At 46.2% G+C, this 17,918-nt stretch overlaps 1 protein-coding gene across 1 annotated transcript in view; it reads right to left on the bottom strand.

The window, feature by feature from the left end:
- Positions 1 to 17,918, bottom strand: part of LOC111954779 (gamma-aminobutyric acid type B receptor subunit 2-like) — an 87,505-nt gene that overhangs the window by 37,733 nt on the left and 31,854 nt on the right. Inside the window, exons 3-7 of the mRNA XM_070436002.1 lie at positions 8,377 to 8,576; positions 8,009 to 8,117; positions 5,252 to 5,362; positions 2,168 to 2,392; positions 1,213 to 1,395 (exon numbers count right to left, since the gene is read on the bottom strand). Of these exons, the coding sequence (XP_070292103.1) occupies positions 1,213 to 1,395; positions 2,168 to 2,392; positions 5,252 to 5,362; positions 8,009 to 8,117; positions 8,377 to 8,576 (828 nt within the window). The remainder of the gene's footprint in view (positions 1 to 1,212; positions 1,396 to 2,167; positions 2,393 to 5,251; positions 5,363 to 8,008; positions 8,118 to 8,376; positions 8,577 to 17,918) is intronic.

Raw genomic sequence — 17,918 nt, 5'->3', positions numbered from 1 at the left:
TCTGCTTTTTGTGACTCCTATCTTTGGCTGGGAAAATGGCTGTTTTTCTGTGGCTATGTACTAACCTAACATAATCGTTTGGTGTCCTCTCGCCGAAAAGCCTATTTGAAATCAGACATGTTGGCTGGATTCACAACATGTGTAGCTTTAATTTGGTATCTTTCATGTGTGATTTAATGAAAGTTAGATTTTTATAGTATTTTATTTGAATTTGGCGCGCTGCATTTTCTCTGGCTTTTGGCCAAGTGAGACAGTAGTGTCCCGCCTAAACTCAGATTGTTTTATATAAATATGAACTCTACCAAACAAAACATACATGTATTGTGTAACATGAAGTCCTATGAGTGTCATCTGATGAAGATCATCAAAGGTTAGTGATTAATTTTAACTCTATTTCTGCTTTTTGTTACTCCTCTCTTTGGCTGGAAAAATGGCTGTGTTTTTCTGTGGCTATGTACTGAGCTAACATAATCGCAAGGTGTGCTTTCGCCGTAAATCCTTTTTGAAATCAGACACTTTAGCTGGATTAACGAGAAGTTTATCTTTAAAATGGTGTATAATACTTGTATGTTTGAGGAATTTTAATTATGAGATTTCTGTTGTTTTGAATTTAGCGCCCTGCAATTTCACTGGCTGTTGGTTAGGTGGGACGCTACCGTCCCACATATCCCAGAGAAGTTAATTGTCGGAGTAGAGGACTTTGTGCATTTCAGGTAAAATAACAACTCAATGTTTATATCCCAGGACAAATTAGCTAGCAACAGCAAGCTAGCTAAATAGGACAAATTAGCTAGTAACAGCAAGCTAGCTAACTACATTGCCATAAATGTTTAATGCTTTTCGACCTGTCCCCAAATTAATATGGTTCAGAGTTTGTTTTGATATTTTAACCTGTGTGTCGTGATCGCGTTTGGTGTGGGGGGACAAAATCAATTTGCGCGCGGCCGGTTTGTGTACGGTGTGACCTCTGTTACTCTCACCAATGAAAAATACCATACTTTACATATAGTAAATCCTAAAAAACAGGGTGTCAATCTGGTCACAATGATCTTCATCAACAGGGCCAGGAGTTTTTTCTGACCATGTAAAGTTGACCAGGGAAAGTTCTGGGTACTAAATGTAGGTAACAGGTCAGGTCATGTGGTGGGGAATGACTCCTTGCCCTCGTCATGAAACATGACGTGACACAAGACAACATCACGATGACGTCACCTCTGTTATCTTCATGCGGAGGCGGTGGTTGTCGGTCTGCAGGCCGTCCAGTCTGGACGTGTTGGCCTGGTTCACACTGGTCACTGACGTGGACGTCTTGGAGTCCTCTTTCTTCTGGTTCGTATTGAACTTTAACCTCCGGTTCTGAGTAGCTGCGTCTGGATTGGTCCTCATCGTGATGAACTGCAAGTTGTTATAATAAAGGAGAGTGGCTTAGAAGGACAGGTTAAAGTGTCACATCCCATTCCTCCTCTGGTATCATGTTACACTTACTCACTCACATTTGAATGTTTTAAATACAAGGTAAAGTAGTTCATATAATCATTAACATGATACTTTCTGAGAGTACTCTTAGAGTGGTTGAATCTATACTGAACAAACATATAAACGCAAAATGCAACAATTTCAATGATTTTACTGATTTCCTTACAGTTCATGTAAGGAAATCATTAGGCCTTAATTTATGGATTTCACATGACTGGGCAGGGGCACAGACCTGGGAGGGAGCACACCCACTTGGAAGCCAGGCCCACCCACTAGGGAGCCATTCCCAGCCACACTCCCTCAAAACTTGAGAAATCTGTGGCATTGTGTTGTGTGACAAATCTGCACATTTTAAAGTGGCCTTTTATTGTCCCCAGCACAAGATGCACCTGTGTAATGATCATGCTGTTTAATCAGCTTCTTTATATGCCACACCTGTCAAGTGGATGGATTATCTTGGCAATGGAGAAATACTCACTAACAGGGATGTAAACAAATTTGTACACAACATTTGAGAGAAATAAGCTTTTTATGCGTATGGAACATTTCTGGAATGTTATATTTCAGCTCATGAAACATGGAGCCAATACTTTGCATGTTGCATTTATATTTTTGTTCAGTGTAGTTTGTTCTACAGTTCATGCCCCTTGGATGGACAGGAAGTGACACTGCTATTTCCTGTTGTCCTTACCTTTGGCACAAACACCAGACAGAGAGTGATCGTGCTGCAAAAGATGATGACCAGAGCCACGATGCAGAACTGCACATTGGGCTGGTCTCGCGTGAGGAAGGACACGGCCGCCCCGATGATACACATGATGCCCACGTTGTACACACTCATCCCGATGTACTTGCTGTCATTCAGGGCCGGGATGCTCACATTCCTCGTCTCCCAGGCCAGGAAACAACCAAACAACTGGAGGAGAAGGGACAGAAGGGTTGGAATAGAGAAGAGGAGAGGAGAGGAGAAAAGGAGAGAAGAGGAGAGAGAGGAGAATAGGACAGTAGGATGAGAGGAGAGAAACAGGAAAGTCAGAAGAGAGGGGAGGAGATGGCAGGAGGAGAGGAGAGAAGAATAGGAGAGGAGGAGAAGGCAGGAGGAGAGGAGAGGTAAAAAGAAAACAGAAGGGAGAGAATAAAAGATAAACATGGATGTATTGTGTAGGCCTAGTAAGGTATATAGCTATTGTAAAATATGTCCAGAATTGAATGTAAACTTAGAAAGGCTTTTGATTTTGGGGTCATAAATGGGTTCTTTTCTGAGAGTGTTCACTTCATGGAGTACTCCAGAACAGAACGCCAGTGTCTCTCAACAATCTAATGAATAATGTAGGAGTTAAGCACTGTTGAGTGGGATAGTTTTATTGAAGTGTTAATGAGTCTTAAACTAAAATGACATGTAGCAGCATTACAGGAGCAGTCGTCACAGATGATGAATAGGTGTGTGTGTGTGTGTGTGTGTGTGTGTGTGTGTGTGCCATAGAGAGATGATGACTCAACGCTCAGCTGCTGCGCCTACTGTTGTCATGTCCCAGTTTTGTCTCAGACACAAGAACTTTGAAGTCTGTCACCCCATGTGTCTAATTTTCTGTCCCTGTGATCTCCCTCTATCTCTTCTCTCTATCTGTCCCTGTGATCTCCCTCTGTCTCTTCTCTCTTTCTATCTGTCTCTGTGCTCTCCCTCTGTCTCTTCTCTCTTTCTATCTGTCTCTGTGCTCTCCCTCTGTCTCTTCTCTCTTTCTATCTGTCCCTGTGATCTCCCTCTGTCTCTTCTTTCTTTCTATCTGTCTCTGAGATTTCCCTCTGTCTCTTCTCTCTTTCCTTCTGTCTCTGTGCTCTCCCTCTGTCTCTTCTCTCTTTCTTTCTGTCTCTGTGCTCTCCCTCTGTCTCGTTTCTCTTTCTATCCATGTGCTCTCCCTCTGGCTCTTCTCTTGTTCTTTCTGTACCTGTGCTATCCCTCTGTCTATTCTTTCTATCTTTCTTTCTTTCTGTCCCTGTGATCTCCCCCTGTCTCTTCTCTCTCTCCTTTTGTTTTACTCTCACTGTCTTTACCGTTCTTTGGCTTCATCCCTCTTTCTTTCTCTCTAGCCCACATCCCTCTCTCACTCTCTTCCTCATCCCACTCTCTCTCTCTTCATCTCTCTCCCTCTGTCTTTTCTCTCTGGACTTAAAGTGGACTTACAGGCTGAATTATTTACAGTCTAGGCTAGTTAAGTTAAGGTATTCAAACACGCCAGCCGAAGGGAAGAAGAACGTTTTCAAAAATGTCACATTTCATTTAGAAACCCTGGGCTTCTGGAGGGGCTCGGTGAACTACGTCACTGGGAGCTCTGCTTGGAGGCATGGTGTGTGACACACACACACACACACACACACACACACACACACACACACACACGAACACACACACACACACACACACACACACACACACACACACACACACACACACACACACACACACACACACACACACACCACACACACACACACACACACACACACACACACACGGGGGTGGCAGTGAGGGGCTCACCTCATGAGGAACCTAGTCACTACAGAATGGTAGCACTCTTATATAGTTGGGGAGAGAACAGTCATAGTTCTCTTTCTCACAGTGAAATGGTGTCTTTAATAAAGGACAAATTCATTGTCGGTAATCTATCAACAAACCTAGTTTCATATTTATACACTAATGCAAAGTCGGAGTCATACCCCAGTATTCAGATAGAACAATTTGCTCTATACCTGATGAAATCGACATCTAACAAACATGTATGTAGACACAGATATTAAAATGGCGCCGGAAGAAATGGCAGCATTATTTCGGGCGTCCAACCAATTGTTTTATTATGTGTTTTTATTCACGTTATTTGTAACATATTTTGTACATAATGTTTCTGCAACCGTATCTTACGGCAGAAAAGAGCTTCTGGATATCAGGACAGCGATCACTCACTTCGGATTAGACAAAGATTTTTTTAACAACAAGCAAGACTCACACGATATTCTCCAAACACCCGACAGGGTCGACATCCCAGTTATTCGCAAGAGGAAGCGACGCAGGTACAGAGGACGAAGAGGCGGATGCCTCGTCAGGACCCGGAGAAGGCGAGTGGGAAAGCTGCCGTTACCGTCAATATTACTCGCCAACGTGCAATCATTGGACAATAAATTAGACGAGGTACGATCACAAATATCCTACCAACGGGACACCAAAAATTCTCTCTGTTCATCATATATGCATAGTCACTTTAACCATACCTACATGTACATACTACCGCAATCAGCCCGACTAACAGGTGTATATAGCCTTGCTATTGTTCTTTTCAAATGTCTTTTCACTGTTGTTTTATTTCTTTACTTACCTACCTACACACACACACACACACACACACACACACCTTTTTTTGGCACTATTGGTTAGAGCCTGTAAGTAAGCATTTCACTGTAAGGTCTACACCTGTTGTATTCAGCGCGCGTGACAAATAAACTTTGATTTGATATATATTTAACATATGTGTGCTTTGGGTGTGGCAGAGAACTTGCTATTGAACTCTCTATCATTAAACCATGACCATGGCATTCACATGTTGGAGTGTGTTGATGAAGATAACAGCCCCCACCTCTTCCTTCCCTGCTTCTCACAGACTACCTCCCTAACCATGAGTAGGACTTTGTAGGTATCGATGGACGCGCGCGCACACACACACACATGCACACGCGCACACACACACGCGCACACACACACACCACAGTCTCTCTCCTTACTCACCATAAGCAGGCCCTTGTAAGCGTAGACAATCCCCAGCCAAATGGTCATGTGTGTGTTCTCACAGTGTTCCAGGAAGGGCCGGATGGCTATGTCCTGCCCCTGGGGGTCCGCCTGCAGGGAAACAAAGAGAAAAGAGATGGGCTGGTGAGTGGTGGGCACATGCATGTCAACAACAACAACAACAACAATCAATATCTGAACAATCTGTCTTCCAAAAAAATAAGTTAAATAGCATCATCCATATAAAGTTGGTTATTTTCTTGCTCTTGATGAAGAATAAAGTATATGTGACATATTCTGACAGTTCTTTGTCCATGCTGTCAATTAATATCCAACTACATGTCAAATCTGGAGTATCAAATGGAATATATGAGAAATGCAGGAAATTGTCAGCAAGCAATGGTTCACAAACACTTTCCCTCTATGCAGGTGTTTCATATGATATCCACTCATTCTCTGGCACGTTGAGACTAGGCCTGCATCCACAATGGCACCCTATCCCCTATGTAGTGCACTACAGTGGCTTGCAATCCCCCCTTGGCATTTTTCCTATTTTGTTGCCTTACAACCTGGAATTAAAATAGATTTTGGGGGGTTTGTATCATTTGATTTACACAACATGCCTACCACTTTGAAAATGCAAAATACTTTTTCTTGTGAAACAAACAAGAAACATGACAAAAAAAACGGAAAACTTGAGCGTGCATAACTACTCAACTTGAGCGTGCATAACTACTCAACTTGAGCGTGCATAACTACTCAACTTGAGCGTGCATAACTATTCACGCTCCAAATTCAATACTTTGTAGATCCACCTTTTGCAGCAATTACAGCTGCAAGTCTCTTGGGGTATGTCTCTATAAGCTTGGCACATCTAGCCACTGGGATTTTTGCCCATTCTTCAAGACAAAACTGCTCCAGCTCCTTCAAGTTGGATGGGTTCCGCTGGTGTACAGCAATCTTTAAGTCATACCACAGATTCTCAATTGGATTGAGGTCTGGGCTTTGACTAGGCCATTCCAAGAAATGTAAATGTTTCCCCTTAAACCGCTCGAGTGTTGCTTTAGCAGTATACTTAGGGTCATTGTCCTGCTGGAAGGTGAACCTCCGTCCCAGTCTCAAATTTCTGGAAGACAAACAGGTTTCCCTCAAGGATTTCCCTGTATTTAGCGCCATCCATCCTTCCTTCAATTCTGACCAGTTTCCCAGTCCCTGCCGATGAAAAACATCCCCACACAATGATGCTGCTGCCACCACCATGCTTCACTGTGGGGATGGTGTTCTTGGGGTGATGAGAGGTGTTGGGTTTGCGCCAGACATAGCGTTTTCCTTGATGTCCAAAAAGCCCAATTTTAGTCTCATCTGACCAGAGTACCTTCTTCTATATGTTTGGGGAGTCTCCCACATGCCTTTTGCCGAACACCAAACGTGTTTGCTTATCTTTTTCTTTAAGCAATGGCTTTTTTTCTGGCCACTCTTCCGTAAAGCCCAGCTCTGTGGAGTGTACGGCTTAAAGTGGTCCTATGGACAGATACTCCAATCTCCGCTGTGGAGCTTTGCAGCTCCTTCAGGGTTATCTTTGGTCTCTTTGTTGCCTCTCTGATTAATGCCCTTCTTGCCTGATCTGAGTTTTAGTGGGCGGCCCCCCAGATTTGTTGTGGTGCCATATTCTTTTCCATTTTTTAATAATGGATTGAAATGGTGCCCCGTGGAATGTTCAACATTTCTGATATTTTTTTATAACCCAATCCTGTTCTGTACTCCTCCACAACTTTGTTCCTGACCTGTTTGGAGAGCTCCTTGGTCTTCATGGTGCCGCTTGCTTAGTGGTGTTGCAGACTCTGGGGCCTTTCAGAAGAGTTGTATATATACTGAGATCATGTGACATTTAGATTGCACACAGGTGGACTTTATTTAACTAATTATGTGACTTCTGAAGTTAATAGGTTGCACCAGATCATATTTAGGAACTTCATCGCAAAGGGGTTGAATACAAATGCCCCCACCAATTTTCTGTTTTTCTTTTTTAGATTTTTTTTTCTTTTCACTTCACCAATTTGGACTATTTAGTATGTCCATTACATGAAATCCAAATAAAAATCTATTGAAATTACAGGTTGTAATGCAACAAAATAGGAAAAACGCCAAGGGGGATGAATACTTTTGCAAGGCACTTCACTTTTGAGCTCATATGGCTTTGGTCAAAAGTAGTGTACTATATAGGGAATAGATTACCATTTAGGATGCAAGCCTAAGGGTGCCTTGGAGGGACAAAAGATACACAGTTTTGCCTGAACGTGGACTTCTGACGGATAGGTTACATTGGATTGATGTGGCAGTGATCAAACATTCAGGTGAATAATCAAACTGAGGAGGTATAATGGCCTGGGGCATGTTTAAACACCCCCTCCCCGTCTATTTTTCACTCTCCTTTTTTATCTTTATCTCTTTTTCTCCCCCTCTCCATCTCTCTCCCCCTCTGTCCACTATCAGCCGCTTGCCCAAGAAAGGGAAAGTGACTGAACTGAATGACTACAGACCAATAGCACCCACTTCCGTCATCATGAAGTCAAAAACCATATCAGCTCCTCCCTCCGACACACAATTCGCCTACCACCCTGACAGATCCACGGTCAACACAATCGCCATTAAACTGCACACTGCCCTCACCCACCTTGACAAAAGGAATGCATTTGTGAGAATGCTGTTCATCGACTACAGCTCTGCCTTCAACACCATAGTGCCCTCTAAGCTCACCACAAAACTCAAGGCCCTGGGACTGAACTCCTCCCTATGCAACTGGGTTATGGACTTCCTGACGGGCCGCCCCAAGGTGGTGAAGGTAGGCAACATTACCTCCTCGACACTGATTCTCAACATAGGGTCCTCACAAGGGTGAGTATTCAGTCCCCTCCTGTATTCCCTGTATACCCACGACTGTGTGGTCTCACACAACTCCAACTCCATCATAAAGTTTGCTGACGACACGACAGTAGTAGTCCTGATTACCAACAACAACGAGGTCGGCCTACAGGGAGGAGGTAGGCACTCTAATGGCGTGGTGCCAGGTAAACAACCTCAACATCAGCTAAACAAAGGAGCTGATTGTGGACTTCAGGAGGTACCAGGCTGGGCAGGCGCCCATCCTCATCAACTGGGCCACCATGGAGATGGTCAAAAAGTTCAAGTTCCTCTGAGTACACAACTCCAAAGAGCTGAAATGGTCAAACCCCACGGACACTGTGGTGAAGAAGGCACAATAGCGACTCATCAAACTCAGGATTCTGAAGAAATTCAGTATGTTCCCGAGGGCCTTCACAGTGTTCTACAGGAGCACCATCGAGAGCATACTGTCGGGTTGCATCACAGCCTGGTACGGCAACTCCACTGCCACAGACCACAAGGTGCTACAGAGGGTGGTACGCTCAGCTGAATGCACCACTGGGTGCACACTGCCTGACCTTCAGGACACCTACAAAAACCAGGTGTCGCAGAAAGGCCAAGAAGATCATCAGGGACCCCAGTCACCTGAGCCATGGCCGGTTCTCTCTGTTTCCATCACTCAGAAGCGGGCAGTACAGGAGCATCATGGCAAAAACTGTAAGATTGGCCAATAGCTTCTACCTCCAGACCATCAGGCTACTGACTAGCCACCCCACCAATTAGCTACCTGCTCTCCCTATTGACGTTTATCATGCTGAATAGCCACCACTAGTCAGCTACCTACTCCTCTGCTCCCCTATGGACACCCCCCCATGGATAGTTACCCTACCCCCACCCCAATGGACATTTATAATTGCTGCAGTTGTTAGTATGAATATATTATTGTTTCTAGATATATATATATATATATATATATATTGTTTTATTTCACTGCATTGATGGAGCTAGTAGCTCAATAATTTCACTCTATGCTGTAATTACATCTGCAACCGTTTACGTGTGACTATTAAACCAATCTAATCTCATCTCTTTCTCCCTCTCCATCTCTCTCCTCTCACTTTCTCTCGCATGTGACTTACAGGCCAAATTAGCACTGTTGCGCCATGGCGACACATCCCGTCCCTTTAATAAAAACACAATTAAGGGTTTGGGGAACGTGGCCAGACGTGGTAATATATCAGACGTTTTTACAGGCATGTGTGTGTGTGTGTGTGTGTGGTGTGTGTGTGTGTGTGTGGTGTGTGTGTGTGTGTGTGCTGTGTGTGTACACTACCGGTCAAAGTTTTAGAACACCTACTCATTTCATTCAGGGTTTGTCTTTATTTTGTACTTTTTTCTACATTGTAGAAAACTATGAAAACTATGAAATAACACATATGGAATCATGTAGTAACCAAAAAAGTGTTAAACAAATCAAAATATAATTTTAGATTTGAGATCTTCAAATAGCCACCCTTTGCCTTGATGACATCTTTGCACACTCTTGGCATTCTTTCAACCAGCGGAATGCATTTCAATTAACAGGTGTGCCTTTAAAGTTCATTTGTGGAATTTCTTTCCTTCTAATGCGTTTGAGCCAATCAGTTGTGTTCTGAGAATTTGGTAAAATACCAAGTTCATATTATGGCAAGAACAGCTCAAATAAGCAAAGGAAACGACAGTCACTACTTTAAGACATGAAGGTCAGTCAATACAGAAAATGTAAAGAACTTTTAAAGTTTCATGTGCAGTCGTAAAAACCATCAAGCGCTGTGATGAAACTGGCTCTCATGTGGACTGCCACAGGAAAGGAAGACCCAGAGTTACCTCTGCTGCAGAGGATAAGTTCATTAGAGTTACCAGCCTCAGAAATTGCAGCCCAAATAATTGCTTCACAGAGTTCAAGTAACAGACACAATCTCAACATGAACTGTTCAGGGGAGACTGTGTGAATCAGGCCTTCATGGTAGAATTGCTGCAAAGAAACCACTACTAAAGGACACCAATAAGAAGAAGAGACTTGCTTGGGCCAAGAAACATGAGCAATGGACATTAGACCAGTGGAAATTTGTTCCTTTGGTCTGGAGGTCCAAATTGGAGATTTTTGGTTCCAACAGCCGTGTCTTTGTGAGAAGCGGTGTGGGTGAACGGATGGTCTCTGCATGTGTATTCCCCACCGTAAAGCATGGAGGAGGAAGAGAACAGGCAGGGAGGGAGGGAGGGAGGGAGGGAGGGAGGGAGGGAGGGAGGGAGGGAGGGAGGGAGCGAGGCAGGGAGGAGCGAGGCAGGGAGGGAGGGAGGCAGGCAGGGAGAGAGGGAGCAAGGCAGGCAGGGAGGGAGCGAGGCAGGGAGGGAGGGAGGATGGATGGATGGGGGGGGGGCAGAGTGAAGGAGGGCTACATACAGTCCTCTTAAAGGCAGCAGTGAACGCTGAAGCCCAGTGTTTAAGCTGCCCCACTTAGCAACACCTTGAGTATGACTGCTGTCATTTTCAGGACGCACACGAGTGTGTACACACAGACTGTACATATGTAAGTGCTTGAACCTTATTATGAACTGTAAGTGCAAGTGAACCACCACACACACACACACACACCACACACACACACACACACACACACACACACCACACACACACAACACCACCACACACACACACACAACACACACACACACACACACACACACACACACAGACACACCACAGTCTTACACACACAGACACAATCACTCTCACACAGTACACAAACATCCCCATAGATTCACACACGTTGTATCAGACTCAATGTCCATATTAAGCCATGTTATGTAAATGGCTGTCTATATCACATCTCCTCAGGCCTTTACCTCTACAGAGAATGCATTATGTTATGTAGCCCAGGATCACTTGAAATGGGACAATTATGAGCCATTCATTCTTCAATTACAGTAGAACAGAGCCTGAGCCAGAGAGGTCAACCCCGCCTCCCACCACCACCAGTCTATGGTTGTGTCCCAAATAGCACCCTATCCCTTTATACTGCAATGCTTTTGACCATGCAGGGTCATGGGGCTGTTGGTCAAACAGTAGTGCACTATAAAGGCAAATAGGGTGCAATTTGGGAGGAGGCCCCATCTCCTTGAAATGTCATGTTGTAGGGTACAGTTAAATCTATTCACTCCATAATCCCAAACTGCATTTCTATTTGTTATTGTCCTCTTCCTGAGAGCTTGTTCTTTCTTGGATTAGGACTTCAATATGATTATACAAACAGACTCCATGTCCTTGTTCGGTTTTACAACAAAAGCTCACAAAGGATTAAAACATTTAGGTAGCAGACAGTCGCTATACACACACACAACGTCTGACAGAATGTTACCTCGCCGAGGGAAAGTCTGCATCCCAAATGGCCCCTAGTCCCTATGTAGTGAACTGTGGCCTAGACGTGGTCATAAAGTCGCTGCCTCCAGATCTCATATACCGCTGCAGTATGGGTTTGAATACGGCCCACTGCTATTTCAGCACACTCTCTCCTCTAGCTCTATCTCCTTACCTGTCTTATCCCATGATCAGAAAATACATGAGGGGTGGGAATGAAATAGAAAAGAAAGTCGTGCACTATATAGGGAATAAGGTGCCATTTGGGACGCTAACAGAGCCAGTTGTAACCTTGGATCAGAAACAATGACGTCAGAGCAACAAGTCTATAGAGGACCGTTGGTACTTATAATGTCCTAAAAGGAAACATAAAAGCTTCATGTACCGACTACACTGAAAGGGAACTTTAAAAGCATATCACGCCCAGATGTATGACCCTGCCTATGGGGCCTGGTAAAAAGAAGTGCACTATTGAAGGGAATAGGGTACTGTTTGAGACGCCATCCCTATCTAAAGGGACATGAACGTAACCAACCAACAACGTGCCTCTGTCTCAGAGTATTCCGGGACACCCAATAGTCCATTAACTCTGGGGTGATATTCAGAGATGGGAGTCGAGGGTTTCTTTCTACAAATATTGCCGGGGAAGAAAGTTGAAGCAGCGAGTAGTGACAACAAAGTGGGGCAGATGACGGAGGGGAAGGGACACTATTTTTACTGGGATGTTCTGCCACAGACACACACAGGAGAACGGAGAGGAGGATGGGGGAGAGGAGAAGAGAGGAGAGGAGGATGGGGAAGAGGAGAAGAGAGGAGGATGGGGGAGAGGATAAGAGAGGAGGACGCATATATAAAGAGGTCATGGAACTCTGTGATATGATTAATCCTTGATGTCAAACTGTTGTCCAAACTGCTATTTTCAGTACAGATTACAGAACGAACCAGATAAGTACAATGTTCATGGCTCGGTGGTGCCTTTAAAAGGTAGAATCTGTGATATTCACTGCTGTTCAATAGTGATTTAATTTCCAACATGAATTCAGGATTGTGACTTTAACCCTCACCACATTGGGTCAAATGACAGAATACTAAACACCACAAAATAAAAACTTATATCTCATGGAGCTCTGGTGGTTTCTCTTATAAGTAGTCTTGGGCTACCTTCCAATGTCCATACTGACATGCCACTTGCATGTTCAATACATTAGTTCATTAAAGTAGTTTACCAGTATGGACACTGGAACAGAGCCGCTAGTGATAATATTAACCTGTGTCCCAAAGGGCACCCTATTCACCCTGGTCAAAAGTATTGCACTACAAAGGGAATAGGTTGCCATTCGGGATGCACAGTCTATTACTGCTACCCTTAATGCTCGACATGCCCTCTACAATTAATAACACTGATAATACAAACTTATGTGTAAAATATGGAAAACTGGGCATCGGCATCCATGGGCTTCCAGCCATCCAATGAGAGATCAGAACAGGCAGGAACATCAGAACCCTGATGCAAGGGAAGCTGTCTGGGGGTTGCCAAGCAACAGCCTGTAGCGGGCAGAGCCAAGGGGCCCAAAGCGGAGGCGGCAGCAGGAAGAGTGGCATGGAGGGAAAGAGGCAGGGAGGGAGGAAGAGAGAGAGAGAGAGAGACAGTAAATCTCAGTAAGACCAAAATAACGGTGTTACAAAAAAGGTCCAGTCGCCAGGACGACAAATACAAATTCCATCTAGACACCGTTGCCCTAGAGCACACAAAAAACTATACATACCTTGGCCTAAACATCAGCGCCACAGGTAACTTCCACAAATCTGTGAATGATCTGAGAGACAAGGCAAGAAGGGCATTCTATGCCATCAAAAGGCATAGAATGCCATACCAATTAGGATCTGGCTAAAAATACTTGAATCAGTTATAGAACCCATTGCCCTTTATGGTTGTGGGGTCTGAGGTCCGCTCACCAACCAATAATTAACTAAATGCGACAAACACCAAACTGAGGCTCTGCATGCAGAATTCTGCAAAAATATCCTCCGTGTACAACGTAAAACACCAAATACTACATTCAGAGCAGAATTAGACCAATACCCGCTAATGATCAAAATCCAGAAAAGAGACATTAAATTCTACAACCACCTAAAAGGAAGCGATTCCCAAATCTTCCATTACAAAGCCATCACCTACAGAGAGATGAACCTGGAGAAGAGTCCCCTGAGCAAACATAAACAGACCCCACAGAGCCCCAGGACATCAACACAATTAGACTCAATCATGAGAAAACAAAAAGATAATTACTTGACACATTGGGAAGAATTAACAAAAAAACAGAGCAAACTAGAATGCTATTTGGCCCTAAACAGAGAGTACACAGTGGCAGAATACCTGACCACTGTGACTGACCTAAACTTAAGGAAAGCTTTGACTATGTACAGACTCCGTGAGCATAGCCTTGCTATTGAGAAAGGCTGCCATAGGTAGACCTGGCTCCCAAGAGAAGTCAGGCTATGTGCACACTGCCCACAAAATGAGGTGGAAACTGAGCTGCACTTCCTAACCTCCTGCCAAATGTATGACCATATTAGAGACACATATTTCCCTCAGATTACACAGATCCACAAAGAATTCGAAAACAAACCCGATTTTGATAAACTCCCATATCTACTGGGTGAAATACCACAGTGTGCCATCACAGCAGCAAGATTTGTGACTTGTTGCCACAAGAAAAGGGTAAACAGTGAAGAACAAACACCATTGTAAATACAACCCATATTTATGTTTATTTATTTTCCCTTTTATACCTTAACCATTTGCACATCGTTACAACACTGTATATATACATAATATGACATTTGTAATGTCTTTATTCTTTTGGAACTTCTGTGAGTGTAATGTTAATTTTTATTGTTTATTATTGCTGTTATTTACGTGTTGTGTGTATTCACTGTAATATAGATATAAAGATTACGGATATGTTTCCCATGCCTAATAACAGCCCCTTGAATTTTTGTAATTTAATTTAGAGGGAGGGAGGAGGGGAGGGAGGGAGGGAGGGAGGGAGGGTGAAGGGAGCCAGCCAGCCAAGTAGCTAGAGACGCCTCCACATTAGGGAGAGATCAGAGAGAGGAGGGGAAGGTGTGGAGAGCCCTGGTTCCTTCTAGAGGAGAGATGGAGGTAGGAGGCAGCTAGGGAGGGAAGGGAGAGTGAGATGCAGGGCGGGAGGGAGAGCGGCATGGAGGGAGAAGAAGGAGACTAGATGTAAGGAGGCGAGGGCAGAGGGGAGAGGGCAATGAGGCAGGAAGAGGTCGATGCAAGAGGGAGGGAAAGATAAACAGGGAGGGAGGAGAGGCAGAGAAGCGAGGCAAGGAGGGAGAGAGGCAGGGCGGGAGGGAGGCAGGGAGGGATGGGCGAGGAAGGGTGGAGTGCTCAAACATTGGGGAGAGACAGAGAGAGGAGGGGGGTGGGTGTGGAGAGCCCTGGTTTCGTCTCTGGAAGAAGGGATGGAAGGATGACGGAGATGGAGAGAGGAGGAGTGGGATCAACAGGAGAGGAGGAGAGGAGTGGGCGCAAACGAAGTAACAAGAGGAGAAGGAGAGGGATCAACAGGAAGAAGAGGAGGGGGGAAGAACCAACGGAAGGAGGGAAGAGAGGGGGGAACAGAAGGGAGAGAAGGAGACAAGGAGTGGGGACCCAACAGAGAAAGAGAAGAGGAGTGGGACGACGCAGAGAAGAGGCAGGACACGGGGAACCACAGGACAGGAGAGAGCAGCGAGTGGGACCCAAGCACAGGAGAGAGAGGAGCAGCAGCAGAGAAGTGGGGACCAACAGGGGAGCGAAGGAGGAGCCGGGAGAAGCGAACAGGAGAGAGAGGAGGGTAGACAGGACAGAGAGAGCGGTGGGACCAACAGGTAGAGAAGAGGAGTGGGACCAACAGAAGAGAGAGGAGTGGGACCACAGCGAGGCCGTAGAAGAGAGAGGTGGGCAACCAGGAGAGAGAGGGGGAACAAGACAGAGGAGAGAAGAGGGAGTGGGACCAACAGGAGAGAAGAGGGTGGGACAACAGGAGAGAAGAGGAGTGGGACACAATAGAGAGGGAGTGGGACCAACAGTAGAGAGGGAGTGGGACAACAGGAGGAAGAGGAGTGGACCAACATGGAGAGAGGATGGGACCAACAGAAGGAGAGAAGAGGAGTGGGACCAACGAGAGAAGAGGAGTGGGCGCACAGGAGAGAGGAGGAGTGGGACCAACAGGAGAGAAAAGAGGAGTGGGACAAACAGAAGCAGAGGAGTGGGACCAAACAGGAGAGAAGAGGAGTGGGACAACAGGAGAGAAGAGGAGTGGGGCCAAAACAGGAGAGCAAGGGGAGTGAGGGACCGAACAAGGAGAGAAGAGGAGTGGGACCAACAGGAAAGGAGAGGAGGGGACCACACAGGAGAGAAGAGGAGTGGGGCCAACAAGGAGAGAAGAGGAGGGGGACCAACAGGAGAGAAGAGGAGTGGGAAAGGAAAGAAGAGGATGGACCAACGGAGAGAAGGGAGTGGGAACAACAGGAGAGAAGAGAGAGATGGGGCCAAAGCGAGAGAGGAGGAGGGTGGATCAACAGGTGAGAGGGGGGGACAACAGAGAGAAGAGATAGAGACTACAACAGGAGAGAAGGAGGAGGGGGACAACAGGAGAGAAGAGGAGGGGGCAACAGGAGAGAAGAGGAGGGCGGAACAACAGGCGAAAGAAGAGGAGTGGGACCACAGAGGAAGAAGAGGAGTGGGAACAACAGGAGAGAGGACACGGAAATGAGGAGGGACCAGCAGGAGAGAGGAGGAGTTGGGACAACGAAGAGAGGAGTGAGCAATGGAAGAGAGGGGGGGACCAAAAGGAAGAAGGAGGAGGTGGAAAGGAGGAGGAGGGGATCAACGAGAGAGGAGGGGGACAACGGAGAGAAGAGGAGTGGGACCAACAGGAGAGAGGCTAGGAGGGGGATCAACAGGTGAGAGGAGGGGGACCAACAGGAGAGAGAGGAGTGGGACCAGGCAGGAGAGATAAGGAAGGGACAACAGGAAAGAAGAGGAGTGGACCAACAGGAAAGAAAGTGGAGGGGGACAACAGGAAAGAAGAGGATGGGCGCAACAGGAGAGAAGAGGGGGGGACAACAGAGAAAGAAGAGGAGTGGACCAAAGAGAGAAGAGGGAAAGAGGAGGAGGGGGACAACTAGAAGGAGATGGAGAACAGAGAGAAGAGTGGGAACCACAGGAGAGAGAGGAGAGTGGGATCGAACAGGTAGAGAAGAGAGGGTGGAACAACAGAGAAGAAGGATGGGATAAGGCGAGAGGAGGAGCAGCAGGAGAGATAGAGGCAGGGGACAACAGGAAGGAGAGATGGGGGACCATGGACAAAGAGGAGGGGGACACAACGAGAAGAGAGGACAGGAAGAAGGGAGTGGGGACAACAGGAGAGAGAGAGGAGTGGGACAAAGGGAGAAGAGAGGAGGGACCAACAGGAAAGAAGAGATACAAACAGAGAGAGAGGAGTGGGACCAAACAGGAGAGAAGAGGGGACGGTGGGGAGGGACAAATAGGAGAGAATGAGGAGGGGGACTCAGACAGAGAGATAAGGAGGGACCATACAGGAAGAGAAGAGGAGTGGGACCCAACAGGAGAAGAGAGGAGGGGAGCCACAGGAAAGAAGAGGAGTGGGGGAACCAACAGGAGTAGAAAGGAGTGGGACGACAGGAAAGAGAGGAGTGGGGCAACGAGGAGAGAGAGGAGGCGGAACAGTGGGACGCGGAAATCAGGAAAGAAGAGGGTGGGACAACAGTGAGAGAGAGGAGTGGGCCAGGAGAGGAGATGGGCAACAGGCAGAGAAGAGGGATGACGTGGGGACGAGGGGACCAAGAGAAGGGGACAAAGGAGAGAGGAAGGAGTGGGCCACGGAAGTCAAGGGTCAACGTGAAGGAGAGAGGAGAGGTGGGACCAACAGGCGAGAAGAGGAGGGGAGCAAACAGGAGAGAAGAGGACGGACCAGGACAGAGAAGAAGAGGAGTGGGACAACAGGAGAGAGGAGGAGTGGCGATCAAAACAGGAGAGCAGGAGAGGGGAAACCAAACAGGACGCAGAAGAGGAGCTGGGACCCACAGGAAAGAAGAGGAGTGGGAAACAGGGAGAATATGAGGAGTGGGACCAACAGGAGGAAGAGCGAGGGGGACAACAGCGAAAGCAAGAGGAGAGTGGGACCTAACAGGAGAGAAGAGGAGTGGACCAACCAGGAGAAGAAGAGGAGTGGGCGCAACAGGAGAAAGAGGAGGGGGGATCAACAAGTGACAGGAGTTTGGACCAACAGGAGAGAAGAGGAGTGGAGGACCAAAACATAGGAGAGGAAGAGGAGGGGGATCCAACAGAAA

The sequence above is a fragment of the Salvelinus sp. IW2-2015 genome, linkage group LG30 (assembly GCF_002910315.2).
Source record: "Salvelinus sp. IW2-2015 linkage group LG30, ASM291031v2, whole genome shotgun sequence".
Taxonomy (NCBI): Eukaryota; Metazoa; Chordata; class Actinopteri; order Salmoniformes; family Salmonidae; genus Salvelinus; species Salvelinus sp. IW2-2015.
Note: the sequence above shows the minus strand (reverse complement) of the source record. Positions and strands in the feature narration are given on the sequence as shown.